At 36.4% G+C, this 21,252-nt stretch overlaps 1 protein-coding gene and 1 long non-coding RNA gene across 3 annotated transcripts in view; one reads left to right on the plus strand and one right to left on the minus strand.

Moving 5' to 3' along the window:
* Positions 1-21,252, plus strand: part of LOC117012124 (uncharacterized) — a 166,120-nt gene that overhangs the window by 121,596 nt on the left and 23,272 nt on the right. The window contains exon 2 of the long non-coding RNA XR_004421126.1: positions 6,483-6,663. This is a non-coding gene — a long non-coding RNA (uncharacterized LOC117012124). The remainder of the gene's footprint in view (positions 1-6,482; positions 6,664-21,252) is intronic.
* The window catches only part of UMAD1 (UBAP1-MVB12-associated (UMA) domain containing 1), a 172,277-nt gene that overhangs the window by 42,440 nt on the left and 108,585 nt on the right, over positions 1-21,252 (minus strand). For both annotated transcript variants that reach the window (XM_033088054.1, XM_033088052.1), the window contains exon 2: positions 19,171-19,244. In XM_033088054.1, coding sequence (XP_032943945.1) covers positions 19,171-19,244 — 74 coding nt within the window. The remainder of the gene's footprint in view (positions 1-19,170; positions 19,245-21,252) is intronic.

Raw genomic sequence — 21,252 nt, forward strand, 5'->3', positions numbered from 1 at the left:
ATATGACTTCACTCCTATGTGGGATAGAAAACTGAAAGCAACAAAGGAACAAGACAAAGAAACAAAAACTCATAGACACAGACAACAGTTTAGTGGTAACCAGAGGGTAAGGCGGGTAGAAGAGGGTAAACAGGATCAAATATATGGTGATGAAAGGAGAACTGACTCTGGGTGGTGAGCACGGAAATGTGCCTTGCTAATAGCATTTCCCAGACATCATTGTTGGTAAACTGAAAGCTATTGGACAGGGCATTTGGCAAAGTTATTTAAATGGGGCTTGCTTTTGCCTCAGTCTTCTTCTTCTATGGTTGGAGATGTAGCAGCCGTCTTGTAATCAAGAGGCAAACTGATACATGGAAGCTACACATTAAAGATGTGGAGCAGAAAGATAGCCGTCTAGGACATTGATGGTATCATGGAGCCATTACACTGACCCTCAACTGCGTAACCCAGGATGTTTTAGAATAGATGAAGAAAAATAACCCTCTCAATTCGTGTAAGATTGCCCATTGTTGGCTATCACATGTAATTCGTGATTCACCCATATATGTCCACATTAAAGGAAGCACCTAGGTAATACTAATTGGGGGGTGATTAAAAGTTCCCCAGATTTTTCAAAAACACTTTTCCTTGGTATTAATAAAGTTTATATCTGCTATGAAATTTATCCTGCCAATATCATTCATTCTTTGGAGATTGGGATTGAAAGCATCTGTGAAAATGCAAATGTCTGAAGAGTTACACTTTAAGCTATCAATAAAATTGTAAATTAATTTATTAATAAATTTCCATAATTGGGTAGGCCCTGAGGGGATGGAACACAAGACAGGTAAGTTTTCCTGTAGGAATTACTATTCAGGAAAGGAGCAACGTAAGGCTACTAGAGTAAGAATCTCTCCCTCCCTTCTCCGGCCCCCCTCCACGATCCACCCCCAAACCTGACTCCCTCCCACCCCAAAGAGACTGATGGGCAGCCTTAGATGTAGAAGGTACAAAAACGCAAGGCGAGACATAGAGCCTGAAGTGAAAAGGTGCCAAAGACAAACTATTGTCTCTTTATTACATAAGGCTGCCCGTGACCACCCTTTTATATGGGAGTACTTTATTTACAAAAATATTCCTTAGTTAACTAATAAACAGCACTGGTAGACTAGCTGTCCAGTTCAACACTGAGTCACTTTTCTATTCACTAACTGATGTGAAAGAAAAGACAAAATTGTGGTAGTGAGCAGCTACAGCACAGGATCCGTTCAACAGGATTGGATTTACCTCAAGTTTTCCCTAGTGGACAGTTAGTTGATCCATTCAGGCACTCAAATACTCCTCAAGGGTTTGTTATTTCGTAGGCTAGAAACTAGAGATTTGGAAATGATGACGATGATAATGTCTTGTCCTCAAAAAAAACCTGTACCCGTCTGCAGGAGCTAGACATGCAAATAAACTCATTGCAATACGCTGTGATGTCTGTGATGCCACACGTGTATATGAGAGCTGACATAGGAGAGAAGAATTCCCTCTAAGGAGCATGAAAGGAGGTCAGGGAAAGCCTCGCAGAGCAAATGATGCTTAGACAGGATTTTCAAGGATGAATAGGATTCTGCTAGGGAGATAAAACGGGGTATGCTGTCCAGTCAGAGGGAACAATGTACAAAAAGCTGAAGATATGAAGAAGCATATGTTTGAGGCACTACAAATATTTGTTCGTGCTAGAGCATCAAGGAAAAGAAGGGGAATTAAGTAGAGCCGATCAAAAAGGGCACTGAACGCCATGCTCAGCCGTGTGGGCTTTATCTGATAAATTAGTCACTGAAGATGAGCTAGTGGCATGGCAGCTGCACTGCTGGCTGTCTATTTGGAAGAGAGTGAGGCTGGAATACCTGGGAGACCTTAGTAATAATGCAGATCACAAGAGCTGAGGCTGTGCATGCTGAATGGTTCTTCTCAGGATCTGTTATCTGAAGAGTGGGGGGGCGGGGTGGCGAGTGGGGGGGAAGAAGGGAGAGGGAAGGGAAATTAAAATCTTTCACCTGGATGGCAGTGTTCATTTTGGAAGTCACTTTTCACCCACCTGCCTTCCACATTGACAACACACAGGAAATGCATGTTTTCTCTGAATTCTCTTTTAAAGATTGTTTATCTGTACTTATACTGCTAGAGATTTCATACTAAATGAATCAAAAATAGAAGTGGGTGAGAAGGAGACTCCCAATTCTGCTATAGGTATCATCTTAGCTTTCAGAATCAGTACTGCCATTTTATAAGACAGCATTTTCTTCTTTTTTAAAATGAGAAGTGGCCAAGATGAGAACAGAGTGTGGCCCTTCGTATCTCCCTTAAAATATATGGATAAATGAGAAAACATACTTGAAGCACTTTTACCTTCAAAGAATTGTACCTATATTATCATACCCTGTGTCCCAGAAAATAAGACCTCACCAGACCATCAGCTCTAATGCATTTTTTCGGAGCAAAAATTAATATATGACCCGGTTTTATTGTACTATGATATAAGACCATGTCTTATATGATATAAAATAAGACCGGGTCTTATATTAATTGTTGCTCCAAAAGACACATTAGAGCGGATGGTCCGGCAAGGTCTTATTTTCGGGGAAACACGGTATATCTCTAAGCAAACAGTATTGTGCAGAATGGCTAAGCCTAGAACTTACCTGACTCCAGGAGTTCTCTGAGTTAGTAAGACAGCTGAGTTACGGTTATGTTTGCCAGATCCAATACAGATGATTTTTTTAAGTCTAAGTATGACCTAAATAGTGCATGGGACAAATTTATACTAAAAAAATCATCTGTTTATTTGAAATTCAATTTTAACTAAGCTTCCAGTGTTCTTATTTGCTAAATCTGGAAGTCTGGTTATCGTAGTACCTTAAGGAGGAAAAGTTGGCTCAATTAATGACCTCGTTATCTTATTTGTGGCATTTTGTTTTCTTTTATGCAATGGGAAATGTTTTTGCTACATATGAATGAATTATAGAACAATATAAAAATGTGAGCATAAATGACTAAGTTATAAAACTTTCCCAACAATATTGGGAATCACATCTTTTAAAAACTGTGTCCTGTTTGAAACAGCCAGGTGGCAGGACACTCCTAATTGATAAAACAGTGTATTAACACATCTTTAAGAAAACAAAAGATAACAGATAAATAGCCAGAAGAAACACAATAGTTTCTTTTAGAATAATCTAGAATAATAAATTTTATTACTGGGAATCTCTCTAGAGATCAGCAAACCCCATTAACAGAAGAGGAAACTAAGAACCAGAGAGGCTGGCAGCTCCACTCTACAAATTTTTAGGGCAGAAATGTGTGACACTTATGCTGAAAACAATCTGTATTACTCACAGTTTTATTTCAATAAACAAAATTAATTGTAAAGAAAAAGAGAGAATAATGTTCATTGACATATTATTATGTACTACAACCTCAAAAACAGGTATTTCTAAAAAGCAAACAGCACACAAGAATATAGAGACAAAATAAACTTTTCTAAAGAGATAAAATTTAGAAAAAAAATGTTTTAACAAAGCATACTGTTGTGATAAATGACAGAAAAAGACAACCTGTCCCCACTACCCCCTGAAAAAGGTTTTCATGTTCACAGAGATCTTACAACTAATATGTCCTCAGTTGACTGCCAGAAAGAGAGGGCCATCTTTGGAATTGAGAGCAAGGTGAAAAGCCCAACTGTCCAAATCTGAGAATTGTGCAGCATTTACACTACAGCATTGTGGGTATTTTTTATACACTCTAAGCTCACTTTTATTACTTCCAGACCTCTTTCCTCATTAAAGCACAGATATAAACTGGGAACTACTTATTGGGTAGATACCAAATACCCTGTCTGCTGGTGAGATACAGACCTCCACCTTGCATGCATATCAGCTGGAGAAAAAAGAGCCCTTATTCATCAAATTTAAAAAGTGCTCTCTCATTTCATGCTAATTGTATGGTCCTTTGCATGATATACAAAAGATTGCCTAAGACAAAAGGCGTTAAAAAGAAAACTATCAATCTCAGAGGCCATTTTTGGAACAAGATGAACCTATTAACTTTTTTAGACAAAGTAAATGACTGACTAATTCAAGTATTACATTTATCTTCACAGAAGAACCTTTACCCATATTATCAATGTGTATTCAACTGCCTCTCTGCTTAACATAATGTGACTTCATTCTCCTAATCTTAGTGCTCCAAAACCCTTTAAATTGGAGTCAAGACAGTTCATAAATGAAATAATTTAAAATAAAGTACACACAGAATTTATGATTTTTTTTCACAAGGAAATAGTTAAACCTCACTGGAAAAGAGAGGCTGAGGATTAATAAATGATTGCTTCCAGCTCCAACAACATGTAGGTTCTGCTTTGGCTGGTTTCTTATAAAAGCACAATATCAAAAACTCATTTTTGGTTATCAATATTATCTGTAATAATATAATAAGTGACAGAATATTATTCAATGGTTGTAAATAAGATGTTAAGTCATGATCATTTATGACATACTGTAATTTATGGTAAATTACTTACATACTGTAATTTATGAATTGGGTCTTTGAAAACCCACGTTATTTAGATTTATGTTACTATAAATATCAGCCAATTATTGACAACCAGGTAAAAGCCATCAGGGGACGAGGTGGAAAGTAGAGAAGCAGTAGGTACAGCTCATTCATTTGGGCTGCACGACAACAAAGAGGCACTTTTTCCTTCCAAAACTTATCTATCGATTGCTATCAGTCAACCGAGTCGGGGTTGGCAGTTCCAAAGATCAGCTGCTTTAACCTGCAGCCCTTGAAGAGAACAGAATAACTGGGCTTCCCAGCTTTCAAAAAGATCAACTATTCAAGAGGTTACAGAAGCTGAATCAAATATGTTGTTAATAGCTAATATTTACCTATTAGACTGGCATTGTCCAATAAAACTGTAAGGAGAACCACATGTGTAATTTGACATTTTCTGGTGGCCATAGTAAGAAAGATAAAAGAAATAGGTGAGATTAATTTCAATACTCATTTTTTAAACCCAACATATCCAGAATATTATCATGGCAACATGTAATCAACTCTACCAAAAATATACAATCTTTTTCTATATCAAGTCTTTGAAACCCAGTATGTACACGTACAGCACATCTGAATTCAAACTAGTCACATTTCAAGTGGTCAATAGCTACATGTGGGAAGTAGCGACCAGGTCAGGCAGTATAGTTAAAATTTCACAAACCGAAAAAAACACATACAAAAAAACCTTGTTCTTAATTACTACCTAATGTTTTCCTGTGAGTCAAATCTCAAGCCACTAATGAGGGTGGGTTACCTGTTCTTTGTGTTAATGAACACAGGAAAAACACAAAAAGCTATACCACTAAAAATAGGGATTGAATCCTAAGAAGGTCATGCTTAATTTTCATTAATAACAAGTAATTTACGTATTAAACTACTTTCTTCCCTGGCCACATTTCTCATCCTGCCACAATCCTAAGGAGTTTTAGTTTTTCTCTAAGGCTCTAATTATCAGCCACGTCACCTAAGATTCAGTGAGATCTTCACATCTTTACCATTTGTTATCTGAATAACATAGTATTGTTCCAAAGTAGGAAATTATGTAATTCCTAAATCCAAACTGGTTTATGACTAATTGGTAAGAATCATAGAGTTTCCTCATGAAAAGAGATCCAAAACATCAAGAAAAGAATAACTAAAAACAAATTAGTACCAAAATACACTAAATTCCAGGCTAATAAGCTCTTTGGCCCTTATGAAACTACAAAAGACAGCTTAAGGGTGTGCATGCTAAAATGAAACCCAACAAACCATTTCAAAGAGCTGAAGCAGGGATGATCATTAGCAGAAAAATAAAGGACAGAGAGGTGCCAGTATAAATCCTCAAATCTGAATATTTAACACTTAAAAGATACAATATTGTTAAAACATAAATTTTAGTTTATTTTTTTCCTTCTAATTTATTGTTAGAAAATTTTAATTTCAAGTATGGATTTTGACTTGACTGACAATTGTGATGCCCTAAAATTTGCTTGAGTGACGACTACCTCTGAAAGACACAGTGATAGCATCCAATCCTGGAGTTCAGCTATGGTCAACTGTCTTGTATAATCTAGCAATGATGAGGTTTTAGAAGTACAAGAATTTTTTTTTTTTTTTTACCACTAATTTTCAACAGAGTAATAACCCTGAAATTTTCAGATGTGGAGAACAATGTTGAACAGAACATTGCCCAAAGTCAGTGACTGAGATATATTTATTAAAATAAATGAAATGGTCAGATAGTTCAAAAATGCACTTGGATAAGAAGCTAAAGAATTATAATCTATTAACCAGGCTAATCAGCTTTTAGTTAGGCAACAATAAAAATGCAAATGCAAGTTACTCATTGGATCTTTTGGTGACTAAATAACCTTATACCATAATATGAATCTGTTTTTGTTTTTTTCCTTCTCCAGAGCAAAACTACAATTATTTAAGTTGAAAGCCCAGAACATTTGAAATGCCAATCAACCAGGATCCCCACTTCACGACGCTCCTGGTCAGGATACAAGCAGCTAGAACACAGGTATGCAAAGGTGATGAGGGAGAAGAGAGGACGCTGACAGAGGGACACAAAGATGGCATCCAGGATGAAAGGTATTCAAAGCAGACGTCTGAAGGATGAATAGGAATTTTCCAAGTGAACGTGAGGGGTAAGGAATAAAGAAAGCTCTCCAGAAAAAGAGAACTGCACATAGAAACTCTAGGAGAAAGAAACGTGCTCACAGCATAGTAAGGAACTCTGTATGATGACACAGAACAGACCTGCATATCTATACAGCGGGCAGGGTAAGATCATGACTTGACAGGCACATCAGACAAAAGTCACTGGATTTTATCCTATAGGCAGGTGAAGAGCCCCTGATGTCATCACGTAAGGCAACCTGATGGTCGGATCTGTGGGTGGATGGAGTGAATGAAAGTCAGACTAGGGGTCGGGAGGCCATTTCAGAAACTCTTTGCAATAGTCCATGTGAGAGATAATAAGGCCTCAACTACTGCAAGTGCAGTGAGGAAGGAAAGGAAAGGACAGGTGAGTGAGGTGGGAACAGAGTGACTTGGTGATCAAATGGGTTAGAGTAGAAGAAGAGGAAGGAGTCAAGATCAATTCCCTGGCTTCTGACTTGAGAAGATACCTGTCTCCATGCCAAGGCATTCTATCAGCTTTCAGTTCGGGATTCTGGCTCCCTGAGATTGGTCACTGCTGCTGTGTCACATTCCCTTTGTCCTAAAGAAAGTTCCTAGGTGCTAATGACTCTAGAGGCAGAAATATGGAGATGGCTACCAGCTCTGAGTGGTGGTGACCGGAGCGAAGCACCACCTGTGCCTGTCCCAGCTTCATCTCTACAACCTACATCAAGCAGCAGCATCCGTCCTTTAGATGATGCTCGGTTTCATTCTGTGTGCAAATAAAGTCAACATGTAGTTACTGTGGACCCCAGCAGCACAAGCGACGATGGAAAATAAAAGCCAAGTGCAATAGCAGGTTTCTGGCTGAGTTATGCAGAAAAGCAATCCAGGGCAAAGCAAAGGTTTTGGGATCAGTCAAGTGCGAGTCTGAATTCCGGCTCCATTACCGTTACTGGTTGTGTAGCTTTGGGAAACTGTTCTTCTTGAGCCTCAGTTGCCTCCTTTATAAAATAAACAGATAGTGTAGCCTACCTCATCTGTAAAAATTAATGAGATAATATATGTAAAGTTCCCACCAGCACCATACCTAACTTACCATAGATTCAAAATACGATAATAAACTAAATATCCTTATTTCCCACTCCCCTTTGACAACTCAACGACTTCCTGCCGCCAGAGAGAATGAAGTTATCACCACTGGGTGTTTCTCTCTACTATGCCTGCCCACCCCACTTAGAAAAATGAAGCTTCTAAAAGCAAAACAGGATGATACCTATATCACACACTGCTTTCAGTCTATCCGACATTCATCTTCCCTTTCGTCCGTATTATTGGACCCTCATTCTGCTGGTAGCAGTAAAATACAAAGCTGAAAACATTTCCCAGGCTCCCTTGCCTCTATGGGCAGCCATGTGACACAATGGGGCCAGTAGAACTCTGTTAGAGAAGTTTTTGGAAAGTTTCTGGTCATAGGCAGGTACTTTTATTCTCCCTTTGCTCTCTTCCTCCTTCCAACTTCCTACAAAGTAGATACGATGGATGCAGCTGCAATAGCAGCTGGTAACTAGGGGGCAAAGATCAAGACTCATAGGACATCGGCCTTGACATACTTGAGCTCCTGAAACAATCCTTCCACCACCTTCCACCAGACTTCTCATCACCCGGGAAAGATGAAACCCTCATCTGAGCATAATTTCTAACTAACTTAATCCCTCCAACTGTGCTTTGACATGATTTTCGAGGCATCAACCATAATTTCCTTCCAAGTTAAAAAGAAATGAACATTTATTGAGTGTCCAGTATATGTCAGATACTGTGTATATAGACATACAAATATTAATTCTCATTTAATTCTTACAGTCACCCTATAATGTAAGTAGTGCCATTCCCATTTTATAGCAAAAAGTCATAAAGACTTATGAGGCTAAGTATTTTATCAAAGGTGCTATACTACTACAGGGCACAGCCAAGACCTGAGCTTCAAGTCTGTATGATGAGAAAGTTCATGTTCTGGCAGGGGTTCTGTGAACTCACCACTGTGAGGAACCATTACTAGCAGGACAATGCAGCTCTAAATTAGGAAGTCACTTTTCCTAGGTCCTCCACACTGATAGCTAAAATTCAGCTGGTAAACCATCTAAAAGGTAGATCTAGGACGTGAAAAAAAAGTGTGCAGAAAAGACGGCCACGTAGTGGTTGATGTGGCAAGTGGTCAGAGTTTCAGGTGCCTGAGGTACATTTCTGCCTGAGAGCAATTAGACAAAGGTGATTTGGAAAGGAGGCTCCTTTCACCTGTGTCCTCCAGTCAACAAAGACCCTGAAGAAATCACATTAGACTGGAGATAGTGTGTGAGCCTGAGGCATGGGAGAGAGGGGTTAGATAAGGTGCCCAATGTCACACAGTAAATGTTTATTTACATTCTCATAGTAAATAAAAAATCTCACGTATAATTTTGTCAAATAGGATTGTTTTTCAACGAAAGAGGACTGAAAGAAAATTAAAAGTGGGAGTTAACGTATAGCTCTTATAACCAATTAAAATAAAATGCACACTTTAAATATAGACTTATTTTATATAAGTATTACAGAAATATACTTACATGTGTACACATTTTAACTCTTTACACAGTGAATCGGAAGCAGCTAACGGCAATTCACAATAAATCTGAAAATCATGTCCAGGAAAAATACAGAATAGGAGCACGAGATACGAGGAAATTTAAGTATGTAGATACATATCCTATAGGGTTGTAAATAATTACTAGAATTGAACTGTAAATTTAGGTCTGAGCTTCTTCTTGCCAAAGGAAAATGGAAGAAATGATTTGGTACAAAATTCACAATGGCCATGAAAAAAAGTATATTACCATCTCAGTAGAAATAAACTATTTTCTGTTACTGTAAAAGCAATTAAGAAATCAGAAGACCTAACAGGGACTTCACACAGGAGAAACTATGTAATGTAGCAGACGACGTCTTGGTGAAAATTCCCTCATAATGAAATGTCACAGAACATGCCACACAACAGTTTCTCATAGAGTTATTCTATCAAAGCTAAAATACCAGTTCAGGGAAGGCAATCTGTGTAGGGCTAAAGCCATGAGAGAAAATTATACAGCTCTTTGCTGGGCTGGCTTGATCTAGTAATAAATCCCAGAATATCGAGATGAACAAATAGCATGTTCATCAAATTATTCTCCAATCGAAATCAACGTAAGAAGTAGGATTATGTAACAGTTTACTGACTCTTTTCAGTTCAGAAGTTCTGAGAAAGTTTTCATGGGCTTCTGAATACTATATACCTGGTACCTCAGTCCACTCTCACCATGCTCTTAGGTATAGTATACGCCAGTCTTTCTCCTTCTCCAAGAGGCATAAAAAGGCAGGGAAAATGTGGGTTGCTATTACTTAAATTATGGCTTTCAGCTTTTACATTAGGAGGCCCACACATTTTCCATTATATAATTGGTGTTAGAGAAAATTTATGAATTCACACCCATAATGATTTCTTAATTCATTTAAAAGGCAATGTGTGAAACGCATGTCCCTAAGAATATGACATCCCAAAGTGGACATTAAACAGTCCTTGAATGGGTAGAAATTAATGTTAGTTATTGAACAGGATAGGAAGAACACAGAAGTTCATGGGAAAAAACAAAACAAAATAACTGACACATAGTAAGGAATGGGGCCTGCTAGGTCTGGAAAGAAATGTAAAATCTATGTAAATTTAGCTGAGCTGAACTAAAATAATTTTTTTCTGTTTATTCATAATGGTGCACTCTCATGGGCATATTCACAAAAAGAATCCTCAATTAGGAACAAAGTGGAATATCCAAAAAATGCCAGTTATACCAAGTACATACCTGCATGCTACCTTTCCACTGCATAAAGAGTCAGATGGAATTTATCCATCAAAAAAATAAAAAGAATCTCTAGTTGTGTGAAGAAAGAGTAAATATGGTTGCGCTTTAATTTTACCTCTATAGAGTTGCAAGAAGTTACGACTGTAACATGATCCAAAGGAGGAAAAAATAAGGACCATTTGCTACTAATTAAAAAACGGGGGATTAGAAAAAGACGGTGTGGGGAATAAGGAACAGCTGTTCTCCCAACATGGACCTCTCACCCTGCTGGTTTTGTGGTTTTTAAAACTACAAGAGTGAAAGCTGGAAACATGACAACAAAATGACAACCAAAACATAAACAGAATATCCTGTATGATTTTTAAAATAGTAATTTAAATTGGAGATAGTAAACTACATTTGTTAAGCAAAAAACTCCGATTTGCACATTATGGTCTCTCCGTTCCACACATACATAATAAGCACACATACTGGACCTAATGTACCCCATGCAATACAGTAACAAGGTTCCAGTTCTGATTCTAATTGCAGTAATTGCAATGAATCAACAGATGAGGTAGGAGGTTAAAGTTAGAGAAGAACTTCAACAAACTAAGATTGCTAAAGTTAAATAAATATCGCCGTGGTCCCTTTAAGCTACCTGGCTTCATCAAGCAGAACTACAAAGCAGCAGGTTAGCGGGTTTCTGGCAAGGAATAATTGGTGCTGAGCAACAGACTGTGTACAGCAGCAAGAAACATTGCGTAAAACTCACATTACTGGCTTACCCACACCATATGTGCATTTTGGATGGAAACAGGGGCAGCTCTCATACACCTCATAGTTTGGCCTTACTGGCTGGGATGAATGAACATTATGTTTCAGTGTGCTAGTTAACCCCAGTGAAAGCCAGAAAATACCAGAATTCTGACCATTCAATTATAATTTTTTTCCAGCAAAAAAATTAGGACCAAACATGTGGTGGTAACAAACATATACAAATTGAAAGTTACAGCAAAGATCTTTACACACTCCGGTAAGCTTGCCTCAAGTTAATTCATTTTGCCGATGTTTTGAGCCATCAACAACCTAGGCTAATTTGATTGTCAAATATAAAAGTTAAGAATTTATAGATTTAAAGTGGCCAAATTTATCATTCCCCACGACAGACTTTGTAAGCAAGAGCAAAGATCTCAGAAGTGGCTTTTGCAGTCTGACACTTTACCTGCAAGGACTGTTGGACTATTCCTTCCTAAGAAGCATGAGTGTGATTAATCAATGCCTAAAATCTTCATTATGAGCGGATCCTCAGTTTCCCCCACCCCAATCAAAGTAGTAATATAAAGGTGGGCATTTGGTGGCAAAATCCCAACACACTGTTCAAAGAGGTAAAAAAAGAGCCAGGACTTCTGAGGAGGAAAAGATCTCAGACACCGCATCTAATCAACCCACTTCAACTGAGTAAGAATTGAAATGGAAGCTTGGCAACTTGTCCCAGATCAGATACTTCATAAGGAGAGGAATCCAGGAAAACTATACTTTCTACTATATTACATGGCCCAGTAATTCAAATGAAAATAAAGTTTGGTGAAATGCACTCTACAAAATCTTCTTCCCAAAAAGTATCTTGCATAGGAGGATAAACACATCAAAGAATTAAATTTACCATTTAAATGATATAAACAGCTCAATAATCTAACTGTGCTTTACTTCCCAGTAAATCAGAAATTTGAAAAGGTTTTACATTAAGAGAAACAAAAAACAAAGAACCTCACACTCATCTGACAAAATTATATTCTCATTAACTAATAATTATAGAGGGAGAAATTAGTATCTTCAAACTAAGAGTGTCGGCATCTTAAATACGTATAAAGGAACAAGCAAAGGTTGTAGCTACAACCTTTTTTGGGGGAAATCTGACTTTATAATGGATATAATGACATTGATAGTCAGGTTGATCAATGAGAAAAGTTGGGGTGATGTGACATCCAATGAGCTGTGAAGAATAACCCCCAAGTCACCTTCCTCTTCTCACTGCTGAAAAGGACCCTGGGTGAGGGGACAGATGTCTGGACAAGCAGTGATCAGATGTGGTGCTCTGTGATCAACTAATTAAGGGATCTTAAATCTAAATGAACCAAGGCAGGAAGTTCCAACACATCTCCTAAAGATCAACCTCATGGTTGCTCCATGGTTATCGCCATATAAAATAGTTCTTCTAAGTTAAAACCTGCCCTTGAGTGAATACACTGTTTCCTCACCACCAATCTTATCATCATTTAAAATATAAGATACACTCATTATAGACAAGTTGGAAAATCAGAACAGTGGAAAGAATGATTTAACCCACGTATCTATCATCCCAAAGGCAACTACACCTTATGTTTTCATGCATTACATCATCTTTTCCTGCACAGTTTTTACATAGCAGCAATCATACTATACATACAATTTTGTATCTCATATTTTTAACTGAAATTATGAAACCAAGAGTCTTTATATTTTATTGAAAACTAATCATAAATTTCATTTATAAAAAGTGCAAAATATTCCATTGAGTAGATTGCCATCTTTTTGTACATATAACTTCATGTGAATTTAAAAGGTTATTTTCTTAGAATCCTAAAAGCGGAATTACTGTCAAAGTATATTAACATCTTTATGGTTCTTGATACTTATTGCCAAAATGCTTTCCAAAAATAGTTGTACCAATTTAAACTGCCTTCAATATCAATACCCACTATACCTGTATTTGTACTATGAATATATTGTGAGAATAAACAGTTTCATTATCATCTTTATAAGCCCCAAACTTTAAACTTATAAACTTATATACCACATTATACTAAAAAATTCTTAAAACCGAAATCCTGACATCCAGTAGATGAATGTTTGCTATTCTTGAAACTACATATTCTTAAAAATTGTTCCCTCCAGTCTCCTTTTTCCTACACCAGGCAACCCCAATTCTTTTCTACACAGAACTCAGTTTTTAATGGAATAATCTTACTCCCCTTTTCAAGGAGTGGTAACCAAAGTCTATATATCATATGGTATTCACAAAGCTCAAGGACATTTTCATTCATTTGAATGACTATCTGAAATACTAGCAGTAAGGAAATTAGTCCCTATAGAGTCTAAGGCCTCCATAGCTCTGTTAAAAGGCATAAGGGAAGGATGAAAACACTTTAGAAGAAAAAAATGAATGTTTCCTTAATACGTGCATTCCATACCTTTTCCAAAAATCAACTTTTGTTCCCTAAATTACTGGACTGTGAATTCCCCATATAACTCAACTATTTACGAATACACAAATACAAAATTACAAATACTGTGTACTAGATTGAGGAGTGCGCTTGAAATGACCTGAATAAACACACTCCCCCAAATACTGACTTGACTTTCCAGGGATTCTAATATTATGCACTTAATTTTAGCAAACATTTTGTTGTTGGTTCTAGTACCTTAATTACTGTTTTTGCAATTGCTGTCTATTAAATTTCCTACTACAAATCGGCCATAAGATTGTTTTAGGTCTTCATTAAGAAATTTATATTAAATATGCAATAAGCTACTTCAGTTAACAGAAGTTGGGGGGTATTAGTGTCGTAGTTTATTATTATAAATAATTTTTCTGTCTCCTGTCAGTATAACCACAAGAGCATCTCAATACCACCAGCTGATAATAATCTTTATAAATCCTACTTTGCAGCTATACCATCTGTTAGTTATTATTTTATATGTGGCTCCATATGCATATATGAATTAGTTGTCACTCAAGACAAATATACAAATAGAACTGTGGTTTTGCGGGGAGTTTTTTATTGGCTTGTTTTTGTATTTTGCTATCTTAGGCCAGTGAACTAAATAAATAAACATATTCTCAGTCTTGGAGACTAAAAATAAATGCAAATTTAAAAATAATTTTTATAATGCAAATATAAAAGAAATTTAAGTTCAACAAACAATCTAAAAGTGTCCGTTAAAATTAGGAAAAAATTGGTAGTCACCAAAATTGGAAATAATTATATTAAAAAACCTGAAATTTACATATTCATAGCTCTGAAAATATACCTACAAAATCAAACATGAATAGGTCCACTAGTAAATTAGTAACTAATATGGTTCCAAGTTTTCACAATATGAAACACTTTCCACAACTTAAGATTAGAAAAGAATGTCTAGTTACTGGCTTACTTGTAATGTTTATTTCCTGAAGAGATAAGTCATAAAGGCAAAAACTCAAAGCCGGGCCCCCCTTGAATCTAGTGGTTTATCTCCCTTGAGCTGTACGTAACAGGCTCCTAGCCTAGCAGAAGGGACTAAGTAGTTACAGTGTCATGACCACTCACTGCCAAAATTTACCCAGAAAGGCAATCGGAAAAAAGGAACAGAATGAGGTGGCTAGTCCTCCAATTGGATTGTCCAACAATTCCTTAAAAGTAGTAGGCATCTATATGTTTATATGAATTCACCAAAAAACCTATTTTGTTATATTAAAAGCCACCTCCAAAGGGTCCTTAGAAAAGTGAGTTATATTTTGGCAACTAAGAGTATTTTAATCCTTACGGAACCCCGTACTTATTTACCAAATGTGTTCTCATTATAAAGAATATTTCAACATTTCTTGTATAGCCATTAAAAATTAAAATAATGAAAGTCTTTCCTGCTGGGTACAATAATTACAACTTTGTAATCAGATGTATGTCTGTTTTTTAAAACTAACTGAAATCATTACACATTTCCTTGCTAATGTAAGAGTGCCAAAAATAATGTAAATTAACCGATTTTTAAATGGGTAACTCCTAAGAAATATATATTTTTTTAACAGAGAGGAAAAAAAATAACTGCTTATAAGAAGGAAAACAGAATTTAATGAAGAGATTTACTCATAAATCAGCATTTGCAGAGGATCACTTATCTATTCATTTATCCCTCCAGAAATCATTGACATGGCCTCTCTGTCACACTACGTGTGTGACAGTATTTCACACATACTGTCTGATTAAGGTGTACTCTCCGCCTTACAGACAACACAAGTAGTAAGTAGTAATAGGACTTTGCAGTTATCTCTGGATGAGGAGGACGGGAAAAGAGTTCACGAAGGAGGTGACATTTGAACAGGGTTTGGAGTTCAAGCTTTATTCTGCAGATTTCAAGATTGTGGCCTGAAGTAACAAAACTTGCTCTTCTTTTAGAAAGACATTTGGGAAAGAAACTCCTCGTTTAACAACAGTCTAGTGAACAGATGAGGACCTAGTTGGAGTATAAGGAACTGGATATGGAAGATATTTGAGAGGTAGAATCAATAGGACTTGATAGATTTCATTAAGAGGGTGAGAAGAATGAATCAAAATGGGAATTTTGGGCCTTTAACTTGGCAGACAGAGATGACATTAAATGAAATCTAAATTACCAGTTAACATGTATTTATTGAGCACCTTCTATGTACCAGGCACTATTCTAGGCAAACAAGGTCTGTTTTCATTCTAGTCAGGGGAGGCAAACAGTAAACAAATGACGAATCTGAGATAGTGGTAAACATGATGGAGAAAATAAAACAGGGTTATGTAACAGTGGCTGAGGGAAGGATACTTTAGCTGAGGTAGTCATGAAAAGTGACACTTGAACTAAGACCTGAATAATAAGGAGGCAGCCAAGTGAAGCTCTGGTAAAGAAGAGAGAGCAAATGTAAAGGCTGAGATGGAACAGAGCTTCATAAGATCAAGGGGCAGAAAGGCAGCTGCGGATGGGATGGGGTTTGACGGATGTGGAGAAAAACTGGAAAGCACACAGAGCTCCTTGCAGCCCCTTGTAGCTCCTAGGCTCCTCCACTGTCAGGAGCCTAGTGTTTATTTGAATTACACTGGGTAGCCAGCAGATTTCAAGCCAAAGAGTGATGTGGTCTGATTTATATTTTTGTCTTTGTGTGGAGAGTGGACTTAAGGGGGTCTTAAAAGGAGGAAGAGAAACCTGGTGAAAGTGGTGGCTTATATTTGGGTTCGAACAGTGCTGATGTTGAGAAAGGTCAAATTCTGGGCAGAGAGGGAGAGGTGACAGGACTTACTCATGGGCTGGAGGTGGAAAGTGAGGAAAAGAAAGGAGCCAGGGGCACCTCAGAGGTTTTGATTCGGAATGACTATAAGATGGTGACATTCAACAGAGAGAATGGAAAGTTAAGCAGAGAGAAACTGCAGAGAGAATGGAAAGTTAAGCAGAGGGGCTGGGAACAATAGTTCTTCTTTATTTAGTAAAGGCTGAACCGTCTAGAAACTTGTAAGTGAAACGGTACATAAGCAGGTGGATATAGGCTAGACTAGAGCTCAGGGGATGAGTATAGGGGGAGACATACTTTGGGCGTCATCAGCCTCTACATAGATTTTTTTTAAAATTTTCATCAAATTAATTTACTGGGATGACATCGGTTAGTAAAATTATATAGGTTTCAGGTGTATAATTCTGTAATACATCATCTATATATTGCATTGTGTGTTCGTCATCAAGAGTCAGTTCTCCTTCCATCACCACACATTTGACCCCCTTTTCACTTTTCTGCCACCCCCCTCTTCCCTTCCCCTCTGGTAACCACTAAACTGTTGTCTGTGTCTATGAGTTTTTGTTTGTCTTGTTTGTTTCTTTCAAGATTTATATTCCACATATGAGTGAAATCATATGGTTCTTGACTTTTTCTGTCTCACTTAATTTCGCTCAGCATTATAATCTCAAGATCCATCTATGTTGTCGCAAATGGCAGTATTTCATCTTTTCTTATGGCCGAGTAATATTCCATTGTATATATGTACTACATCTTCTGTATCCAATTATCTACCAATGGACATTTTCATAAGACTGGGTCAGACTCACCTTGACTAATCGAGGTAGACTATGGGGTGGGGGTAAGGTGGGGAACAAGCAGCAAAGTTTTAGTTTTTGATCTTGAAAGAAGAACAATGAATTCCATTGTAGACATTTAAGATTGAGGTAAATGATTATTTGGCTTTTCTGTGGCAAATCATACATAGCCTCTAAAAGTATTTTATTATTATCCTCTTGTACTGTGATTTAAACCTGTAGTCTCATTTGCAGTCTCCTTATTTCTTTTTTGCCATGTAAGTAAGCTCTTCCATAGCAAATACTGCCCTCTGAGTGCCCAGCACGTATTCAAATAGAAGGCATTTTTCAAATATCTGTTATAGCAGGAGTTCATATGAGTAAATCTACTCTTTATGATTAAGAATGGATTGTATAATGGAGAGACTAGAAAGCAGCACAATAATGAGCTAGTTTGAAATATGGGAGAATCATAAGCTCAGAAGCTTCTTTCTTTAAGAATTAATCTTGGAAGTGTTTCTATCAATGAATCAACTTTGAAAAATAACAGAGACATTTCCAGTGAATCACATAACTAAGCAATTAAACTCAGTAATCCTGGACGGTTTCTAAACCATCCTGCTGGTTCTTTCCCAAACTTCAAATACATCAACCTTTATTCCCTATCCAAGATGCTACAAGTGTCAGCACTCACTAAATGTTTGAATAAATGAAAAAGGTCAAGTTGCTTCAATGTGTAGACTGGATATATTTCTTTGTCCTTGTATCTCTTTTTGTCCCCACTATATACACAGCACCTCAAATATAGTCAGTGCTTAATAAATGTGTTGCATGCACACATGAAAAATGAACGTACAGTTTTATGGGAAAGATGACTCTTTTTTTCCTCTACACCAATTTACTTCCTACATCACCTCTTTAAATAAGTTTTTTTCTTGGTTATAAAGTATTTGCTCATTGTGGAAAATCTGAATATAAAAAAATAAAAATCTCTATTCTTAAAATACAAATTACTGTCTATTTACAGTTCACAATTATATTCATTCATTCATTTAACCAAACATTTTGACTGTCTACTTGTGCTAGGCTTTGGCGATGTGGTGATGAACGAAACAGGCCAGGTCCCGGACCCGACTCCAGCTGTAAACACTAATACCCTCCGTGCTACAAGTAGAATACAAGTAGAGGGGTAAAAAGTCTCAAAAATTCATGCTCATCCCTTCTACTCTTAACAATTAACACTCTCCCTAAATCTTAAATGATTATTTTAGCAATTACAGAATATTAGTATTTTTCTTCCCAGTATATGCAAGTACCTTAACGACATTTTCAAGTACCCTCAAAGAGCAAATAGTTGTCCCATGTGGAAAAGAGCCCTAATCTTTCTACTAAACAATGTCAAGGACTGCTTTTGATTTTGGAAATGGTAATGTAATATAGTACTGAATAGATTATTTTTAAACCTTTCGTTATATGCTCATATCTTATCTATTTAGTCAACTGTATTAGAAAATAATCACTTAAAAATAGTACAAATGTTTTAACTTGAGTGTTCTACTCCTCTTTTTTTATTTTTTCCCAACATAAAGTTTCCATTTCCAGCACAAGGAAAAGTTTAGCACTTGGGAAGTCACTCCCTCTACTGTCATCCCGACTTTGAGTAGCTCACCTATTCCTTGGTATCGAGACACCTGTCTACATGGCAAGAGTGGAAATTACTATTTATCCTCAGAGAAATATATAATCTTCGTGACTTGTTCAGCTTCAGCCCAAAGTGGACTCATTGAGTTTCACTTACCTCCAAAGGTTGACTCCCTTCTACATCTGAAGTTTCACCTCTTGCTTCCATTCTTCGCTCATTTGCTGTCTCTCCTAAGAAGCAAAAGAAAAAAACAAAACAAAATTTTTTTACCATACCATCAAGGCCCAATGATCTATTTATTTGAAATATCTTTTGTTATTATATGTTTCACATTATGGAGTTGACTATTATTTCCTTTGTTACAAAGAAAATAAGTTAGTTTTTAACAGCAGTAATTTTACAGAGGTCCCATAAATCATCCATAAATATATATACATACCTCCTAAACCAGAAATGTATCCTGCTTTATACAGGTTTACTCTGCAAAAATCAAGTGAATTCACATTTTGTAAATCAAGTCACATGTGAAGTAAACTAGGAAGGCTTACAACTTAAAAATAAGGCAAATTATTTTCAAATAAAAGTATTTATAATATAAATAACTGTCCTCCAAATTAGTTTCATAATAAGGATTACTCTGTAAGTTTTTGTGTCTCTGCGGATTTGCTTTAGAGTAGGTAGATACGTTGTATGTAATAATTAAGCAATGTCAAACAAACTTGACAGCAGGAAAGAACTATAAACAAATTCATAAATTAGCCTTCAGTTAATACTTTGATTCCTAAGGCCGGTACCTGGGTGGATTGTATTACTCAGTGAAGTTGGTGACTAGACTGGCTCCAGAGACATAGGATAACCATAAACATAGTCAGGTAAGTCTAAGTATAATTTAATTTATTAATGACCTATATTATTATCACAAATGATCTGTGATTAACACATGGTAAGTAAAGAAACGATTACCCTCCTTCTTTAAAGCACAATGAGAGGTTAACTTAGTAAATTGTAAACTGCATTTCCCATAAATTTAAGCCAGCTCAGGAATTTCTACAACGGGTGAGGTTACAAAATTCACAGATGATGACGGCTGACACTAAAGGTTAGGGATTTGTTGATATAAGGAAGGTCCCAAGTCTTGACTGGAGATAAAGTATGAAAGTCTTGGCTGAGCTTAACTTTTCCATATGAAACACAAAAGTTTAGTTTACCAATGGCTATAATCAAGGAAGAGCCTCATGAAAATTATAAAGGAAAATTCTGTTCAATTCTAAAATCATGAAGAATTAAATTGGTAGTTTACTTACTTAAGATAGGTATTTTACTTAAAGTTAACTCCCCAAAATGTTTATTCCAGCCTATAAACTTTGTGCTCAGCTATGTGTAACATAATTGCTAGGCAGGACCCAGGACATAATAGGTGTTCAACAAATACTAGAAGAATAAATTAGTGAACTTCACTTTATAGCTTCTAGTCTATAAAACTGTGATGAATATAAATGGTATGTAATAAAAACTGTATTTGAGCATATACTTAGTCTCTTTCTTCTAAAACATATTTGTAAAACTTAAATGGCAAATTCATTAAATACCACTATAATGTATTCATACTAGTGATCCATAATTGTGGTATAACTTACTAAATTTTAAAAACAGTTAATGATTTAAAAAATCATATTGAAACAAAAGCAGTAGGAACTTTTGTGTTATAGCTACAGGGTTATAAAGTTAACAATCGTTAAGTGAAAAAAAACCCAACAACCTATTCTTGTGACCTAGACTCTCACAAAACCATTTTGAGTGATTTTTTAAGGGATTGTTTAAACTGACCATTTATTTGCATATCAAAAAGAGGCTGATTTTTAGAAATCCAGCTTCTCTCTGAAAGTTAGGGATCAAATAATCAACCCCCAATCTAGAGGTGGCAAAATCAAGGCACAAGGAGTTTATAGGTGGAGACCATGGCAGCATGAACAACCAAGGATTCAAGCCTGTAAAATGAGGTTGAGGTGTGTTTCATAATTCCCACGCATGATGTTCGTAAGAAAATTATGTATCACTCAATATGAAAGATTTTTTTTTTTTTACCTTTTAAAAGGATTATTGCTCCATCCCATAGCCACACACTGTATTTGGCTAAAAGCATTTAATGGGTTTCTTTTGCCATTTTCTGATTCCGAGGTATTTATACAAAACTTTATTTCCCCCTACTGCCTGAATAACCAGAAAGGTTATCAGCCA

Source organism: Rhinolophus ferrumequinum, chromosome 20, assembly GCF_004115265.2.
Source record: "Rhinolophus ferrumequinum isolate MPI-CBG mRhiFer1 chromosome 20, mRhiFer1_v1.p, whole genome shotgun sequence".
Taxonomy (NCBI): domain Eukaryota; kingdom Metazoa; phylum Chordata; class Mammalia; order Chiroptera; family Rhinolophidae; genus Rhinolophus; species Rhinolophus ferrumequinum.